The 13,530-nt window shown below is 49.3% G+C and overlaps 1 protein-coding gene and 1 long non-coding RNA gene across 2 annotated transcripts in view; one reads left to right on the forward strand and one right to left on the reverse strand.

Moving 5' to 3' along the window:
- Nucleotides 1-369: 369 nt before the first annotated feature.
- On the reverse strand, nucleotides 370-4,631 carry PCBD1 (pterin-4 alpha-carbinolamine dehydratase 1). The gene is made up of 4 exons (XM_033066719.1): nucleotides 4,534-4,631; nucleotides 1,555-1,686; nucleotides 1,318-1,398; nucleotides 370-817 (listed from the first exon to the last, which is right to left on the reverse strand). The coding sequence occupies exons 1-4, from the start codon at nucleotides 4,534-4,536 to the stop codon at nucleotides 719-721; spliced, it is 315 nt and encodes a 104-aa protein (XP_032922610.1). The 5' UTR covers nucleotides 4,537-4,631; the 3' UTR covers nucleotides 370-718.
- LOC116999754 overlaps nucleotides 2,550-13,530 on the forward strand; it is a 34,096-nt gene continuing 23,115 nt past the window's right edge. The window contains exon 1 of the long non-coding RNA XR_004418601.1: nucleotides 2,550-2,618. This is a non-coding gene — a long non-coding RNA (uncharacterized LOC116999754). The remainder of the gene's footprint in view (nucleotides 2,619-13,530) is intronic.

Below are 13,530 nucleotides of genomic sequence, written 5' to 3' on the forward strand. Positions count from 1 at the left end.
ACATCAACCTGTTGGAGTGAGTCCAGGGGAGGCACCAAGATGATCAGAAGGGGCTGTGAGGAGAGGCTGAGAGAATTGGGATTGTTCAGCTCAGAGAAGAGAAGCTTTGGGGTGACCTAAGTGCAGCCTTCCAGTACCTGAAAGCACTGACAAGAAACATGGAGAAGGCCTTTTTACAAGAGCGTGTAGTAAGAGGATGAGGGGGAATGGATTCACACAGAATAGGTTTGGATGGGATATTGGGAAGAAATTCTCCCCTGTGAGAGTGGGTCCTGGCACAGGGTGGCCAGAGGAGCTGTGGCTGCCCCTGGATCCCTGGCAGTGTTCCAGGCTAAGTTGGATGGGGCTGGGAGCAACCTGGGATATGGAAGGTGTCCCTGCCCATGGCAGGGGGTGGAACAAGGTGATCTTTAGGTCCCTTCCCACCCAAACCATTCTGTGGTTTTATAAAAGGGAAGATTTCAGTTAGACTCCTGGTAAGAGGCTCAGCAGCTGGGGGTGTGGGATCACATAGCCAAGGAAGGGTTGAAGGCTGGAATTTGCAGGATCAGAGATGGGTACATGCACCCTGACAAGTGCCTCCATCCATCTGAGCTGCACTGGGGAGGCTGGGCTGTCTGACTCCAGGATCTAGCTGGGAAGTGGGAAAAGGCTCTGGGTGGAGCCAGCTAGGCAGGACACAGTGGCACAGTGGGGTTTTGGCTGCGTGGATCCCTGGTCAGGAGAGGGAAGCTGCCACCTGCTCGATGAAGCTGGCCAGGTTGATGTCTCGCTCTGATAAACCCCCGCAGTCGTGGGTGCTCAAGGTGATGTGCACCTAAGGCAGACAGACAGGCAGAGTGTTGGCCAGAAACAGCAGGGCTGGTTTCCCCAGTGCTGCATCTGATGAGGCAGAGAAGCTTCAAAATTGTTAGCAAAATTCTAGAGGTGCTCTGGCACTTTGCCTGGTTTTTCTTCTTCCTACAGCTCATCCTGGCCACAAGCTGTCACTGCCACCCCTGCCTTGGTCACAGCAGCCACCTGTGCCCATTTTCAACTCTCCCTTTCCCCAGAAGCTTTTCCTGTGGCTGCTCCCTGATAACAGATTTTAAAAAGCAATCCTGGTGCCAGCCTTCAGCAGCTACTGCTCAGCTGGACAGGGAAAAAGGAGGAAGAAAGGGTCTGTGATAGCTGTAGGCTGGCTGTGATATGGGAATAGCATCTGAGGGAAGAGGTCCTGCTGCTGAGAACAGGACTTGCTGCTCCTGTTTTATCCCTCAAAAAAGGGAGCTGCTCCCTGAAGTGCTCTGCTTTGTCCCCACCATCTGTGTTCCTTACCTTATTGTACACATTGAACCATTCAGGATGATGGTCCAGTTTTTCTGCCTGTAGAGCCACTCTGGTCATGAAGCCAAAGGCCTGCAGGGTGAGAGGGAAAGTTAACTCTGAACCATTTACCCTGAACTATATTGATTTTTCACCACATCACTATCAATTTCACCCTATCACTATCCACATGACCCAACCAAATTTAAGGCCTGGCATATTCTGGGTGTTTTCTATGGGTGCTCATACCCGGTTGAAGTCCTTGAAGTGGAACTCTTTGAAGATGGCATCTCTGCCTTCCACCTCGTTCCACCCCACGGCTCGCAGGTTTGGCAGCAGCTGCTCCCTCTCCTCTGTGCTCAGCCTGTGGGCTTTTCCTGCCTGGCAAGGAAAGGAGAGTGAAGAGCAGCAGGTCAGTGTGGCAGAAGTGGGGTGTTCAGAGCAGTGAGGCATCCCATGGCTCGTGGAGTTATGAGATACCAATGTCCTGTGCTCCCTGACTGGAATGCATCCTGCATGTACCAAGGAAATCCAGCTGGTCCCTTCTGTCCTCTCACCTGCAACGCTTCCTACAGTGCCTGAGGTACTAAGAAATGATACCTGTGTGAAGTTAAACTCCAGAATTCATTTTCTTTTACACATAATCGTCTGGGAGGGGGAAAAAAAAGCTTAAGAAGCTGAAGCTTTTGTGATCATTTCTAGTTCTGAGAGTTGCTTTAGGGTTCCCAAAGCCAGAAGGGCTTATTTATGTATTTATTTATTTATTTATTCATTTATTTGGAGCCTGCTTTTGAAGAGAAAGAAGTGGTGTGGGTCAGGGATGAGTCACACTAAGCTGCAGTACAGCTCCTTTTCCCATGTCCTTTATATTACAATGGATTTTAAGAGGCTGTTTCTGCCTGTGAGGAACAAAGGGCAGAGGGAGGGATTGTGGTTGAGCTCTGCCTTGGGCAAAGCTGCTGGTATTTAGTTTTTAAGGGGTGGTGGTGGGGAAGCAGCAGTTCTTGGCTTTGAGGAGTGTTTATAGGCAGAGATGAAACTAAAATGAAGCTCTTGGGGATGGGGGCTGCCCGAGCCAGCTCTGCTCTGGCTCAGTGGGGAAGGCAGGAGCCAGTGCAGAGGGGCTCTGCTCTCTGAAATGTTATGTTCTGGCAATTAAAATTCTTCCACAGAATCACAGATTGTTCTGAGTTGGAAGGGACCCACAAGGATCATCAAACTCGAACTCCTGGCCCTGCACAGGACAGCCCCAAGAATCTCACCATGTGCCTGAGAGCATTGTCCAAACACTCCTTGAGCTCTGGCAGGTTTGGGTGAGTTGATCTGATGATGATAAAGACCTCTTTGCAATTTCTTTTCCTTTATGTGCTGTAGAGCCAAGTGGGGCAAACTGGATGATTCTTGACAAATCTGGCCCAGTTTTTTGTGAGTATTTTATCAGCAGCCCCTTGAGGTGCTTTGCCTGAGCATCAATGCTCAGAAGTAGCATTGAGCAACTGAGGCAAACAATCCTCTCCTGTGGTTTTCCTGCTCACAGGCTGTACAAAACCAAAGAACCAGCTGTGACACTGATGTTTTTGTGGGTGGTTCTTGCATGTTTTGGGGAAGACTGGAAAGATGATACCCCATTCCCATGGCTCCCTGTCTGTGTAGCCAGGACCCTTTGACTGCATGGAGTGGAGAGTGCCAGGGTGGGATGTTTCCTGTCCCCCTGGCATTGCAGCTGCAGGATTTTTGGGGAAGGCCCTCCTTGCCTCTGCATATTTTGGCCTCAGTGCATTTTGGATGACCCCTCCCCACCTCCCAAACGTCACGGTGTGCTGGGCTGGGAGGGAAGGCAGTGAGTAAACACGACTTAGCTCAATAAACCCTCAGCCGTTGCCCTTCCCTGCTGATGGTGTGATAAGCCGGGCACAGGTAGCTTAGCAACTGGATAACGTGGGGACAGAGGATGGCTCTGCACAGGGCGCTGGCAGGGGGGCTCTCATGGGGGGTAGGGCAGGATTTGGGACCAGGGGCTGAAATTTGGGATAAAGAGGGGAAAGGTAAAAGATGGAGTTGTTGCTTAGAGCAGAGGGGTTTGGATGCAGGGGGCTGGGTTCCAAAACAGCCTCCCCTGGGCAGAGCAACAGAGGGACGTGGTGTCATTGTTCTTTTTCTCCGTTGTGACTCTGTGGGAGGATGGCCCCGGGGCTTTTTCCAGCCCAGCTCCTCCATGGGCAGGCTGAGGTTTGGCACATAGAGCCAACTTTTTTGGCTGTGTCAGAGGGCAAACCCAGTGCCTGGAGCACCCCCCTGCCCTCCATCCTGCTCCAATCCATCCTTCTCCAGCCCAGGACATCGGTCAGCCTGCTGGTTTTGTCAGGATGGCATGCTGACAATGCCTTCATGTGCTCTCACTCCTTTAAAACACACTCTTCTCATTAGGGAAATGAAATTATTCTGTTTTCTTCCGCTGGTTCTCAACTGCCAAAAAGTTTTAATATTTTGGGTTTTTTTGCCGGCAGGAAACCAAGTAGATGCATTTTGCAGCTGAGGGAAAGGGACCAGCATGGGAAATTGGGAGAATTTGAACCCTCTTTGCTCTAACTAAAATCTTCCCTTTTATAAAATCATGGAATGGTTTGGGCTGGAAAGGGACCTTAAAGCCCATCCAGTCAGGGACACCTTCCACTATTCCAGGCTGCTCCCAGCCTTGTCCAACCTGGCCTTGGACACTTCCAGGGATCCAGAGGCAGCCACAGCTCCTCTGGCCACCCTGTGCCACTCTCACTGGGAAGAATTTTTTCCCAATGAAAGGTAGAATTTCCACCTAGGAGAAGGCACAGGGGACAGCCCTGGGTGAGGGGTCAGGGATGGAATGGTGTATTCCACAGGGCCCACGGTGTCTGTTGGTGCTGTGGAAAAGCCGATTTCCAGCCGGCCCGGGTGTGCTGCAGATGGAGCACACCTGGGGGTCGTCCTTGCCTTACAGAATGAGAGGAGGGGTCGTTTCAGGCAGATCCCTTCCCTCCCCCTAGCAGAGGAACGAGCCTGGAGAGCGCTGCCTTTGGAAATCCTTCCTGCCTTTGGAAATGCAGCCGCAGCCAGCGCAGCTCCCGCGTTACTGATTAACCACAGCGCTCTGCTCCTTTCTCCCTTCCCTCCTGCCTCTCCTCGGAGCCTCCAGCTGCGGCCCAAACCCTTCCAGCCTTCCCAAAGGCAGAAGGAACAGCAGCAGCGACTTACCATGGCTCTGGGTGCCCGGGGTGCCCGGCGCGGCTCGGGGGATGCTCGCCCTGCCGGATCGCTGCGGCCGGGGCTCGGCCGGGCTGCGGGAGGCGTGGCGAGGCCACCGGGTCCACCCCCGGGCAGCCGAGCCGAGCCCACCCCCGGCCGGCCGAGCCGAGCCGAGCCCACCCCCGGGCAGCCGAGCCCACCCCCGGCCGAGCCGAGCCGAGCCGAGCCCACCCCCGGCCGGCCGAGCCCTCCCGACACTGACCACTGCCGGCGGGGCTGGGGGATGCCCAGCAAGGGTTTCTTGGAAACCCTGCGCGAGGAAGGCACTGTTATAAGTACATAACATATTATTGCAAATATTGGGATAAATGCTATATAACGTTAAAATAGCTTTTCTGTATGAATATAAGCTTTTTTCTTCTAATAACAAAAGTTAGACGTAAGTTTTTTTAAAAAATAGTATGCTTAAACTACCCGCTTAGTTAAAATAACAACCCATAATAAAAAATAAAAACCCTAATAATAAATAAACTAATAATAAAAACCCTCCAACTAACACAACAATTATCAACACTCACCGGCTGCAAAAAGCCAAAACCACCACCCAAATTAAAAAGTAATCAGAAAAAAATTAAAACCACAAGCCAAAAAAACACGCACGGTCTAAAAAAGCAAACCCGAAAAAGTAGCTGTGCTAAACAGTTCCCAAAAAAAGTTTAACTGTATGTAAAAGACTATAAATAGACAACAAATTAATGTATTGTAAAACGTATTTAAAGGGGCGTTCCCAAAGCAGCCGTGTGCTCCTAACAACTTACCCAGCACCCGGCCATTTTAACCCTTTATCTGTGTCTCCTATTGTCTTTTTATTAAACCTTTTACATTTTACCATAGCAGTAAAACGTGGTTTTCACAGTGTGTTCATGGATGCTGCGTGCTGCTCCCTGGCATTTTCCCCCTCCAGGCCAGATGGATTTGTGCCCATGTCCTGCAGCTCGTCGTCTGCTAAACCCACTCACATGATGGGCAGTTTGCCAGTGCTGACAACAATTTTTTCCTCTGCTGGTGTACGTGGCAGACAGAAATTCAGCCCCCTGCTATTCCCTCATGGCTTTCTTCTTCTGAAGCAACTAATTCAAGATTTTTTTTTAAATGCAGTGTGACACATATCCCTTGTATATGTGCTTGTGCCCATTTTATTTTCTGCTGTAAGAGATTGTGGGTACTACAGAAATGATTTTGTTATTCCAGGAGGCAAGTTAAAGGGGGAAGCAAATCCTTTTACCCTTTCCCTTTTTTCTTTCCCTCTGTTTCTTTGCCAGGGTAATGAAAAGGAAAAATGAGCATCTTTCATGTCCTGGGAGATCCTGAGTGTCTGTCCGGGGAGAAAAGACTTGGAGAGCAATGAGGCACCTCAGAAGAAAATAGTTGTGTATAGATGAGGGGCCGGAAGCTTTGCTGTGGATGGCAGGAGGAGGTGTGCTCTGAGGTTTCCAGCAATGAAATCAGGAGGTGGGGTTGCTCCTAGGGTTGGGAAAGGCCAGCAGAATGTTTTCTTGGCCTAGGGTGGAAGTGCAGGATTGGCAGTTTCATCACAGCCCAGCAGAAGAGCCCCTGTAAATAACAGTTTGAGCAGGTGAACTGAGGGCAGATGGGCTGATTCTATTTCCCTTGGCAACATCTGTGCTGCCAGGGCAGAGCAGCTGATGGCCACCTCAGCTCCCTAGAGGTGGAGTACAACAGGAGAAAAGGGATTCCTTACACTGCCTTCTGATTGCTCAGCTCCTTTGTAATGGCATTTTCTCTCCTGGGTGATAAATCCAGCCCTAAGAGCCCTCCCAGGTTCATGGGAGAGGGAGGGACTGGTCCTGAAAAACAACAGGACAGTTGGGATTCTCCTCACTCTACAGTGTGGAATTGTGTTCAGGGGAATCCTTTGGCTGATTCCAACTCCTGAACCTCTAAGTTCCCTTTCTGCACAGTTTTAATTTCCCTCTGTGAAATGGGACCCTTTAGGTTTGTTTTTAATGATTAATTGAGGGGTGTTGGGCAAGGTGTTTGCTCAGAGCAGTTTGCACCCTGTGCAAGGGGTGAACCTGTTTACTGGGAACGATTTTTGCTCTTTTTCCCCTCTCCTTTTTGTCTATTTTACATCTGTGCTGCTTTTGGTGGCAGCTAAACCCACATGTGTACAGGATTCTGTGTATTTGGAGGGAGGTCTCATATCACTGCTGATATTCTTATTTTATCAATAGCTTTTTAACAAAATATATCTGGCCCTGAAAGCTGCTTTGCTTGGGAGCAGTGTTCTGTCTGCCATCTCAAAATTTGCTTTTGCAGGGATAGATGGGATATTGGGAAGAAATTCTTCCCTGTGAGTGTGGGGAGGTCCTGGCACAGGTTGCCCAGAGAAGCTGTGACCCAAAGGGTGTTTTAAACCAGGGTGGGCCAAACACTTTCATCATCTGCAATCTGAAACATTGCTCTCATGGCACAATAGATTTAATTAGAGAGTTTGCTTAGCACTGGAGGGGATTTATGGCAGGTGTGACAAGTTTAAGTTGACAAAAGGGCCCAATAAACAGAAATGAATCATTAATTATTATGTGCAAGTTTTCCTCTTGTAGCAGTGTTTTATCAAAATCAGTGAGGCCCTCAGAGCAATGAACAAAATAAATTGGAGGCTGGCAGGAACAGGGGCTTTGTTCTGCTCACACTGTGTGTGAGGTTAAGGTCTTTAGTCTCAGGCAGAGTACCCTGCATGGAAAATAATATGGAAAAAATGGCAATAAAATGGCATAACCACTTCTAATATGTTGAACCCCTGAATGAAAGTGGGAGGTGATGCCTTTCAGGAATATCAGAGCACCTAGGAGTGAGCAGTCTTTCACTGAAGGGAGGTTTCCCAGAGAAGGATGTTGATGCAAACCTGAGTCCAGGGCATCCAAGAGCACTTTGCCGTGGATCCCTTCTCCTGTGTCAGAAGAAGACACATCCCATTCCAAGCCAATTCATGGAGAAACCTGGCATGGTTCAGAATGGGAAACTCAGAGTTGGGACAGCATAATCCTGTTTGGATTCAGTGTTTGCCCTTGAAACCAAACACAAGGAGCTGGGTCCTGGCAGTGATGTACCCCTGTGTTACAGATCTTGCCTGCTGGCTTCCCAGGAGTTTGCTCCATGGTCCATAGCAGACAGCAGTGAGATCATGGAGCCTGTGGCCTTGCCAAGGTCACCCTCAACAGGATGCATTTGCCCCAGGAGAAGGCAATCCATCAAAACTGCCTCCTCTCCCCTCCTTGTTTTGTTTGGTTTGCTGATGGATTAGTCCTGCAACTCAGCTTCCCTGGGCACAGCTGGAGCCTGGCTTCTTGCATTCACTCAGCTTGTTTCCCGACTTTCAGTCCAAATCTGAGTCTCTTTGTTAAGCAGGTTGGATTTTCTGGCAAATTTGCAGGGGTGGTGGAGGGCGGGTATCTTGACAGATCTGGAAACCGTTTTCCCATGTTAAAGAGTTTTGTTCCTTGTTTATTCAGGGAGAGCTCGGTGCTGCATGCTAAGCGGCTGCTGTACAGCCACGTCTCGTCACTAGGGGTCAGGAAAATGCTGGAAAACCGGAGATGTTCCTGAAACAGCAGTTCCTTGCAGGAGGGCTCTCAGAAACCCACCTGGTCCCCAAAACCAGGAATGGTTGGCTCCTGGCACTGCCAGCCCTGTGCTCTGTGGAGCAGCTCTTCTGCTGGACTTTGGGATCAAGTTGTTTCCCATGAGAAGCATTTCCAGACCCTTTGTTGTGTTCCAAAGCCATTGGAGCATGGGTGCCCTTGCTGGGACAGGCTTGCATTGAGGGTGTCTCTCCAGCCAGATTGCTGGACATCATGGAATGGTTTGGGTGGGAAGGGACCCTAAAGCCCATCCAGTGCCACCACTTTCCATGTGCAGGGACACCTTCTACTATGCCAGGGTGCTGCAAGCCCTGTCCAACCTGGCCTTGGACACTGCCAGGGACGGACCAGCCACAGCTTCTCTGGGCAACCTGTTCTAGTCCCTCTCCACAGAAGAATTTCTTCCCAACATCCCTTCTAAATCTCTTCTCTTTCAGTTTAAAACCATTCCCCTTTGTCCTATCACTCCAGTTCCTGGAGTTCAGCTTGTACATCCCTATTGCAACAGGCTCTGCTAAAAGCTTGTCCCCAAATCATTTGGCTGCCATTTCTGTTTTCAACTCCTGCAAGTCCTAGGTTTTTATTGCAGGAAAAAGCAGCAAGGGGACAGGAGAGGGCCCTGGGTGTGGATGTGAAGGTGAGGTCTGTCTGTACCAATGTTTTATGGGGTAGGATTAGAGAAGGTAGGGAAGCTTTTGGGCAAACAAACCCTCTGATCAGAACTGGAAACATCAGGCTACAAAACCAGGTGAGAACAGTTGCCCAGAGATTAGTGAGGTATTTAACACCTGGGGATGTGACTAACACACAGGAGAGGGTGAGAGGAGAAAAATTTGTGCTAAGGCAGCGATTTCCTTGGAGACAGAAGCAGTTTATGGGCATGGCACATGAGAGGTGCTAGAGGGGACAGGGACCAACTCCAGGAGCTTTGCTATCCAGTAGAGTTGTGGATTTTTATTTCATAAATCTGCCTGTGGGTGGTTTTCATAGTAGTATTTTTTTTCTCCTATCAGGGCTGAGAGAGCAGACAGAGTAGGGGTTTTTTGGGTGATAAACGATTGCCTGGTGGCTGGGGGGTGTGCCTGTCTCTCACAGATTGTCTGTGGGAGTGTGCTCGGGTGCTCAGCTTCATCTGCAGCCCTCCCAGGAGGGAGTGGAAGCACACCCCCAGGCATGGAGTGTGGTGTACAGGGAGCTGCTGGAGACACATTGTCAAATTTTACATTTTTCTTAATGCAGAACCTGCTACTGGAAACTCATGGTATTCATGTCAGGTGCAGCACTGGATTTTTTTCCTTGTTAGCATTAAATACACTCTTTTGATGAGGTTACTCTCTTATTTACATTACCACCTCTCTTCCTCCCCAGCCTATAATGAGCTTTGTGTTGCTTCTCACAAACTGAATTCGTGTGCTCTGCTTGTTCTTGCTATTAGTGAGAAGGACCACTGGACCATGCTGTCTGTGCTGTTTGTTCAAAGCAGGATCAAAATTAATGGGAAAACTGTGTACGTGGCAATCCTGAGAACCCAAAATGCTGCTGTGCCTCACCCGCTGGGGGTAGCAAATTAGATAACAGAGCAGCTCGCTTCAAAGTGCAGGGATAAAGAATTCCTGAGGCAGGCATGAGGAGGGGAGGGATGGAATACTGCAAAGTGTCATTGATTCACAGCCTGGGCTGGGCACTTCATGGATGTGCTACAGCAAAAGGGAGCTATGTGTGAGTCCAGCCAGCTCTGCTGCCCCCTGTGACAGCTGTGCCTTGCTTGGAAGGGTTTTGGGCTCAAAGGAGGGACACAGGGGTTTGTTTCAGCTCTTGGACTTGTGCTGACAGCCCTCTGAAGTGCTGCTGAAGCTTGTCCGAGTCGTGTCTTGGAAATGACTCCTCTGTGTTTATGACCTTGCAAAGGCAAAGTGTTGGAGCTGGAGGGGAGGAAGGAGAAAGGGAGGTGGTTGTTTGTGACCCAGAGTAGAAAATGACTGGTGCTGTGAGCTCCTGGGGGACATGTGGCACCAGCTGTCCTGTGTTATCATCTCAGAGCTAATGTCCTGTGGCAAGAGAGCTTTCACTGGGAACTGCTGCTGCTGCCTGCTCGAGGCACTGTGGGCAGTGAAGATGTTGGTGACAGTGTTGTAGTGCTGGGAAAGAGACCTGACTGTTTTCTGGAAGGGTGTAGATTTAGATTAGATGTTAGGAAGATTTGGATGGGATATTAGGAAGAAATTTCCCCCTGTGAGGGTGGTGAGGCCCAACCACAGAGAAGCTGTGGCTGTCCCATTCCTAGAGGTGTCCAAGTCCAGGTTGGACAGGGCTTGGAGCACCCTGGGCTAGTGGAAGATGTCCCTGCCCATGGCATGGGGTGTAAATCTTTAAAGCTCTTTCCAACCCCAACCATTCTGGGGTTCTGTGTCTTGTAGGATTCCTCTCACCCTGAGCCCCTCAGAAGGTCCTTGTCCTTGGCTGGTCCTTGTGCTGGTCACACAAAGTGAAGGACACGAGTGGGAGTGTGTCCCACAGGGGCAGACAATGTTTGTTCATGGGATGGGAGGGTTCCATTGTGAGGGTGTACCAGGGAATCCTCCTCTAATATATCATCAGGCTCAGGAGAGCTCATCAATGGCTTTGGACAAAACAAAGCAAAGAAGGAACAGACCCCTTGGCCAAGGGCAGAAGAAGAGGGAGAGCAAAACAGGAACTTTTCTCCCCAAATTCCTTTTGTGAAAAAGGATGAACAGCTCCAGGGCAAGTGGGAAATGTGATATTGCCCACCAAGGACTAAAGCCAGCAGGATCAAAAAGCAACCCCTGGGCAGTAGCAGCAGCATCACTCTGCAAAGGGAGGGTTTTTCTCCAGGTATTGATCAGCAGTTTACAACAAACGCCCAGCATGGAAATAAATACAGCTCTGTGGTGGTGCTGCAGACCTGAGCCTGAGGCCACAGGGAGCTCTGCAATAACTCAGCCTCTCTTCTGATGCACAGTGGAGCAGGTGAGGCTGACTCACTCAAGCCTGGTGACTGCAGCTGCTCTGCCTCCCTAAGCAGGTAACTGAGGGTTGATATGACTGACAGGTGCCTTAAATCAGCTGAAGGGTTTGAGAGTGTCTCACCCCAGTGGAAATCCAGCCTTGCTTTTGTGGGCAGATTCAGCTTAGGGAGAGCTGTGATATTTAAAAGCACTTGTAGGTTTGGGCACCCTGCTGGTGTCACTGCCGTTCTCCTGTGCACAGATGTGGCTGTTGTGAGAGGGAAGGAGTGAGAGCCCACCTGGTGTGTCTTAGCCACCTCATCAGCACAGCAAAATTTGGGATCTGAGTTGTTGTGTCTGGAGCTCAGGGGCAGACTGCAACATCAGGCTCTCATTTTGATTAGTGGTGCATAGCTTTCAGTAATTAATGCTGTAAAATACCTGCTACAAACCTGCTGGTTTCTGGGCTACAAACCAGGAAAACCTGACTGTAGGTGCTGTGGTTCTGGGGCACGTTTTGTGTGTTCATTGCCAGAAGTCACCAGCCAGGAGGGAGGAGCTGGGGAGAAGGTTTTTTGCTGTCTTTGTGGTACCATCTTCTGATTGAATTTGAGGCACAACCTGAGCTATACCGCCGGTTTAGTTTAAGGGATACTGGATTGGCTTTTATTTCACTTGCTTCCATTTACACTGCTGGGAAATGTAGGTGTGCTTTAGTGCATGGAATTGTTTTTTTCCTTACAGAGCTTCAGAAAGGGTAATTTAGAGCTTGTGAGAAACTAGCAAAGTGGGGAACAGGCCAGGATCTTTCTTTCCCCTCTTTGCCCTGTGCCTCTGTCTTCACTGGCAGTAAGCATAGTGCAAAACCCACGTGTCTTACTCTCCAAACCTCTGTAGCATGCCATCAAGCCTGCCATGTCAACAAAAAAACATGAAGACTTCTGCTCTCTTCTGAGGCAGAAAGATAATTTGTGGCTCAGGCATGACCGAGATGTTAGGCGCCAAAATTATGACCACTCTGTCAGATTGGCTGGATAATTTCTACTCCTAAGCCTTCCACCAAGATGATTTTCAGTGCTTAGAAATTAGTCTTACTCTGCAGAGCTGTCAGTGTCTCCCAGCTGTGTCAGTGTGTGCTCTAACAAATGTGTGTGTGTGTGATAGAGCTATTTCATCATCATTCCCTGCACTCCTCCAGACACCTGGGAAGCTTATCTTAAGTGCAGCTCTCCTCTCCCAGGGGTCACTTTTGTTAATTCGTTTTTTTGGTTTGTTTTCCAGTAGTGTAGAAAACTTGTATAACAAGCTGCTTGTTGTGGGGTTATTGTTGCTGTTTGTTTTTTGTAGTCACACAGGGAGAAAGATTTCATGTTTTGAGTAGATTATGCTTGAAATGAATGTGGAGGGGGTTTATTTGTAGAGGTAGGGAACTGAAGCAAGGAGAAGTCGAGACCTCCCAAGTGTTTTAGACTCAATTCTGAATAAAAGTTTGCATCCTCAAAAGATAGGAATTTGTAAAGAGGGGCTGTGCTGAGGTCTCTTGTCAGATCTGAGAGGGATGTAGATCCCCTTGCAGAAAAGGAACAGCAGATCCTTTGGGAAATGAGCATCCCTTCACTGACCTCTGCCAGCACTGAGCCACAGCCACGATCACGGATCGGTCACCTCTACCCCCACTGGCCCTCCCTGAGGACACCTGGCCCTCTGACAGCACAGCTCTTCGAGGTGGGAGGTGCAAAGACTCCATCTGGAAGAGTTTTTGCCTTTGTTTCTTGTGGTGAAGGTGAGCTGTGAGTCTACAGTTGCCTCATCCTTTGGCTCTGCTTCCCGACTGATTTGGGTTCTATTATTAGTAGCTGATGTGCTGGTGGAGTCACTCTCCTCCTAACTCTGCTAATTAATCAGTGTGCCCCGTGACAGCTCTTGACCATTAAATAATATTCATTAGTATCCAGACCCCAACAGTATGGATGAACCCATCTATCTTCATTAGCTCTTGGATTTCAGCATCAGGAGCAGGAGCCAAAAAGGACAGTGAAAGGGCACTTTTCTTCCTCATCCCAGTGCAAACTGACCTTGATGGTATTTTGCTTTCTTCCCCTCCCTGCCCCTTGTGTGTTGGTTAAAGGAGAAGGTGGGCAGGAGTTTCAGCTCCTCTCCTTATCCCAAGTGACCATCCTTGGGGAAAAAGGAGACAGGATGCTCTTTAAAGGTGGCAAATAATGTATGATTATCCTCGTTTTGTAAGAGAATGTCTCTTGGGCCACGAAGCAGGGAGAGTGAAGATGAATATTTATCAATGTCCAAATTACCTTCCTCCTCCTAACAATAAACTTGGCCAGTGGTGGAGCCACATCTGCACTCAGGTAACCCTA

Source organism: Catharus ustulatus, chromosome 8, assembly GCF_009819885.2.
Source record: "Catharus ustulatus isolate bCatUst1 chromosome 8, bCatUst1.pri.v2, whole genome shotgun sequence".
NCBI classification, from domain to species: domain Eukaryota; kingdom Metazoa; phylum Chordata; class Aves; order Passeriformes; family Turdidae; genus Catharus; species Catharus ustulatus.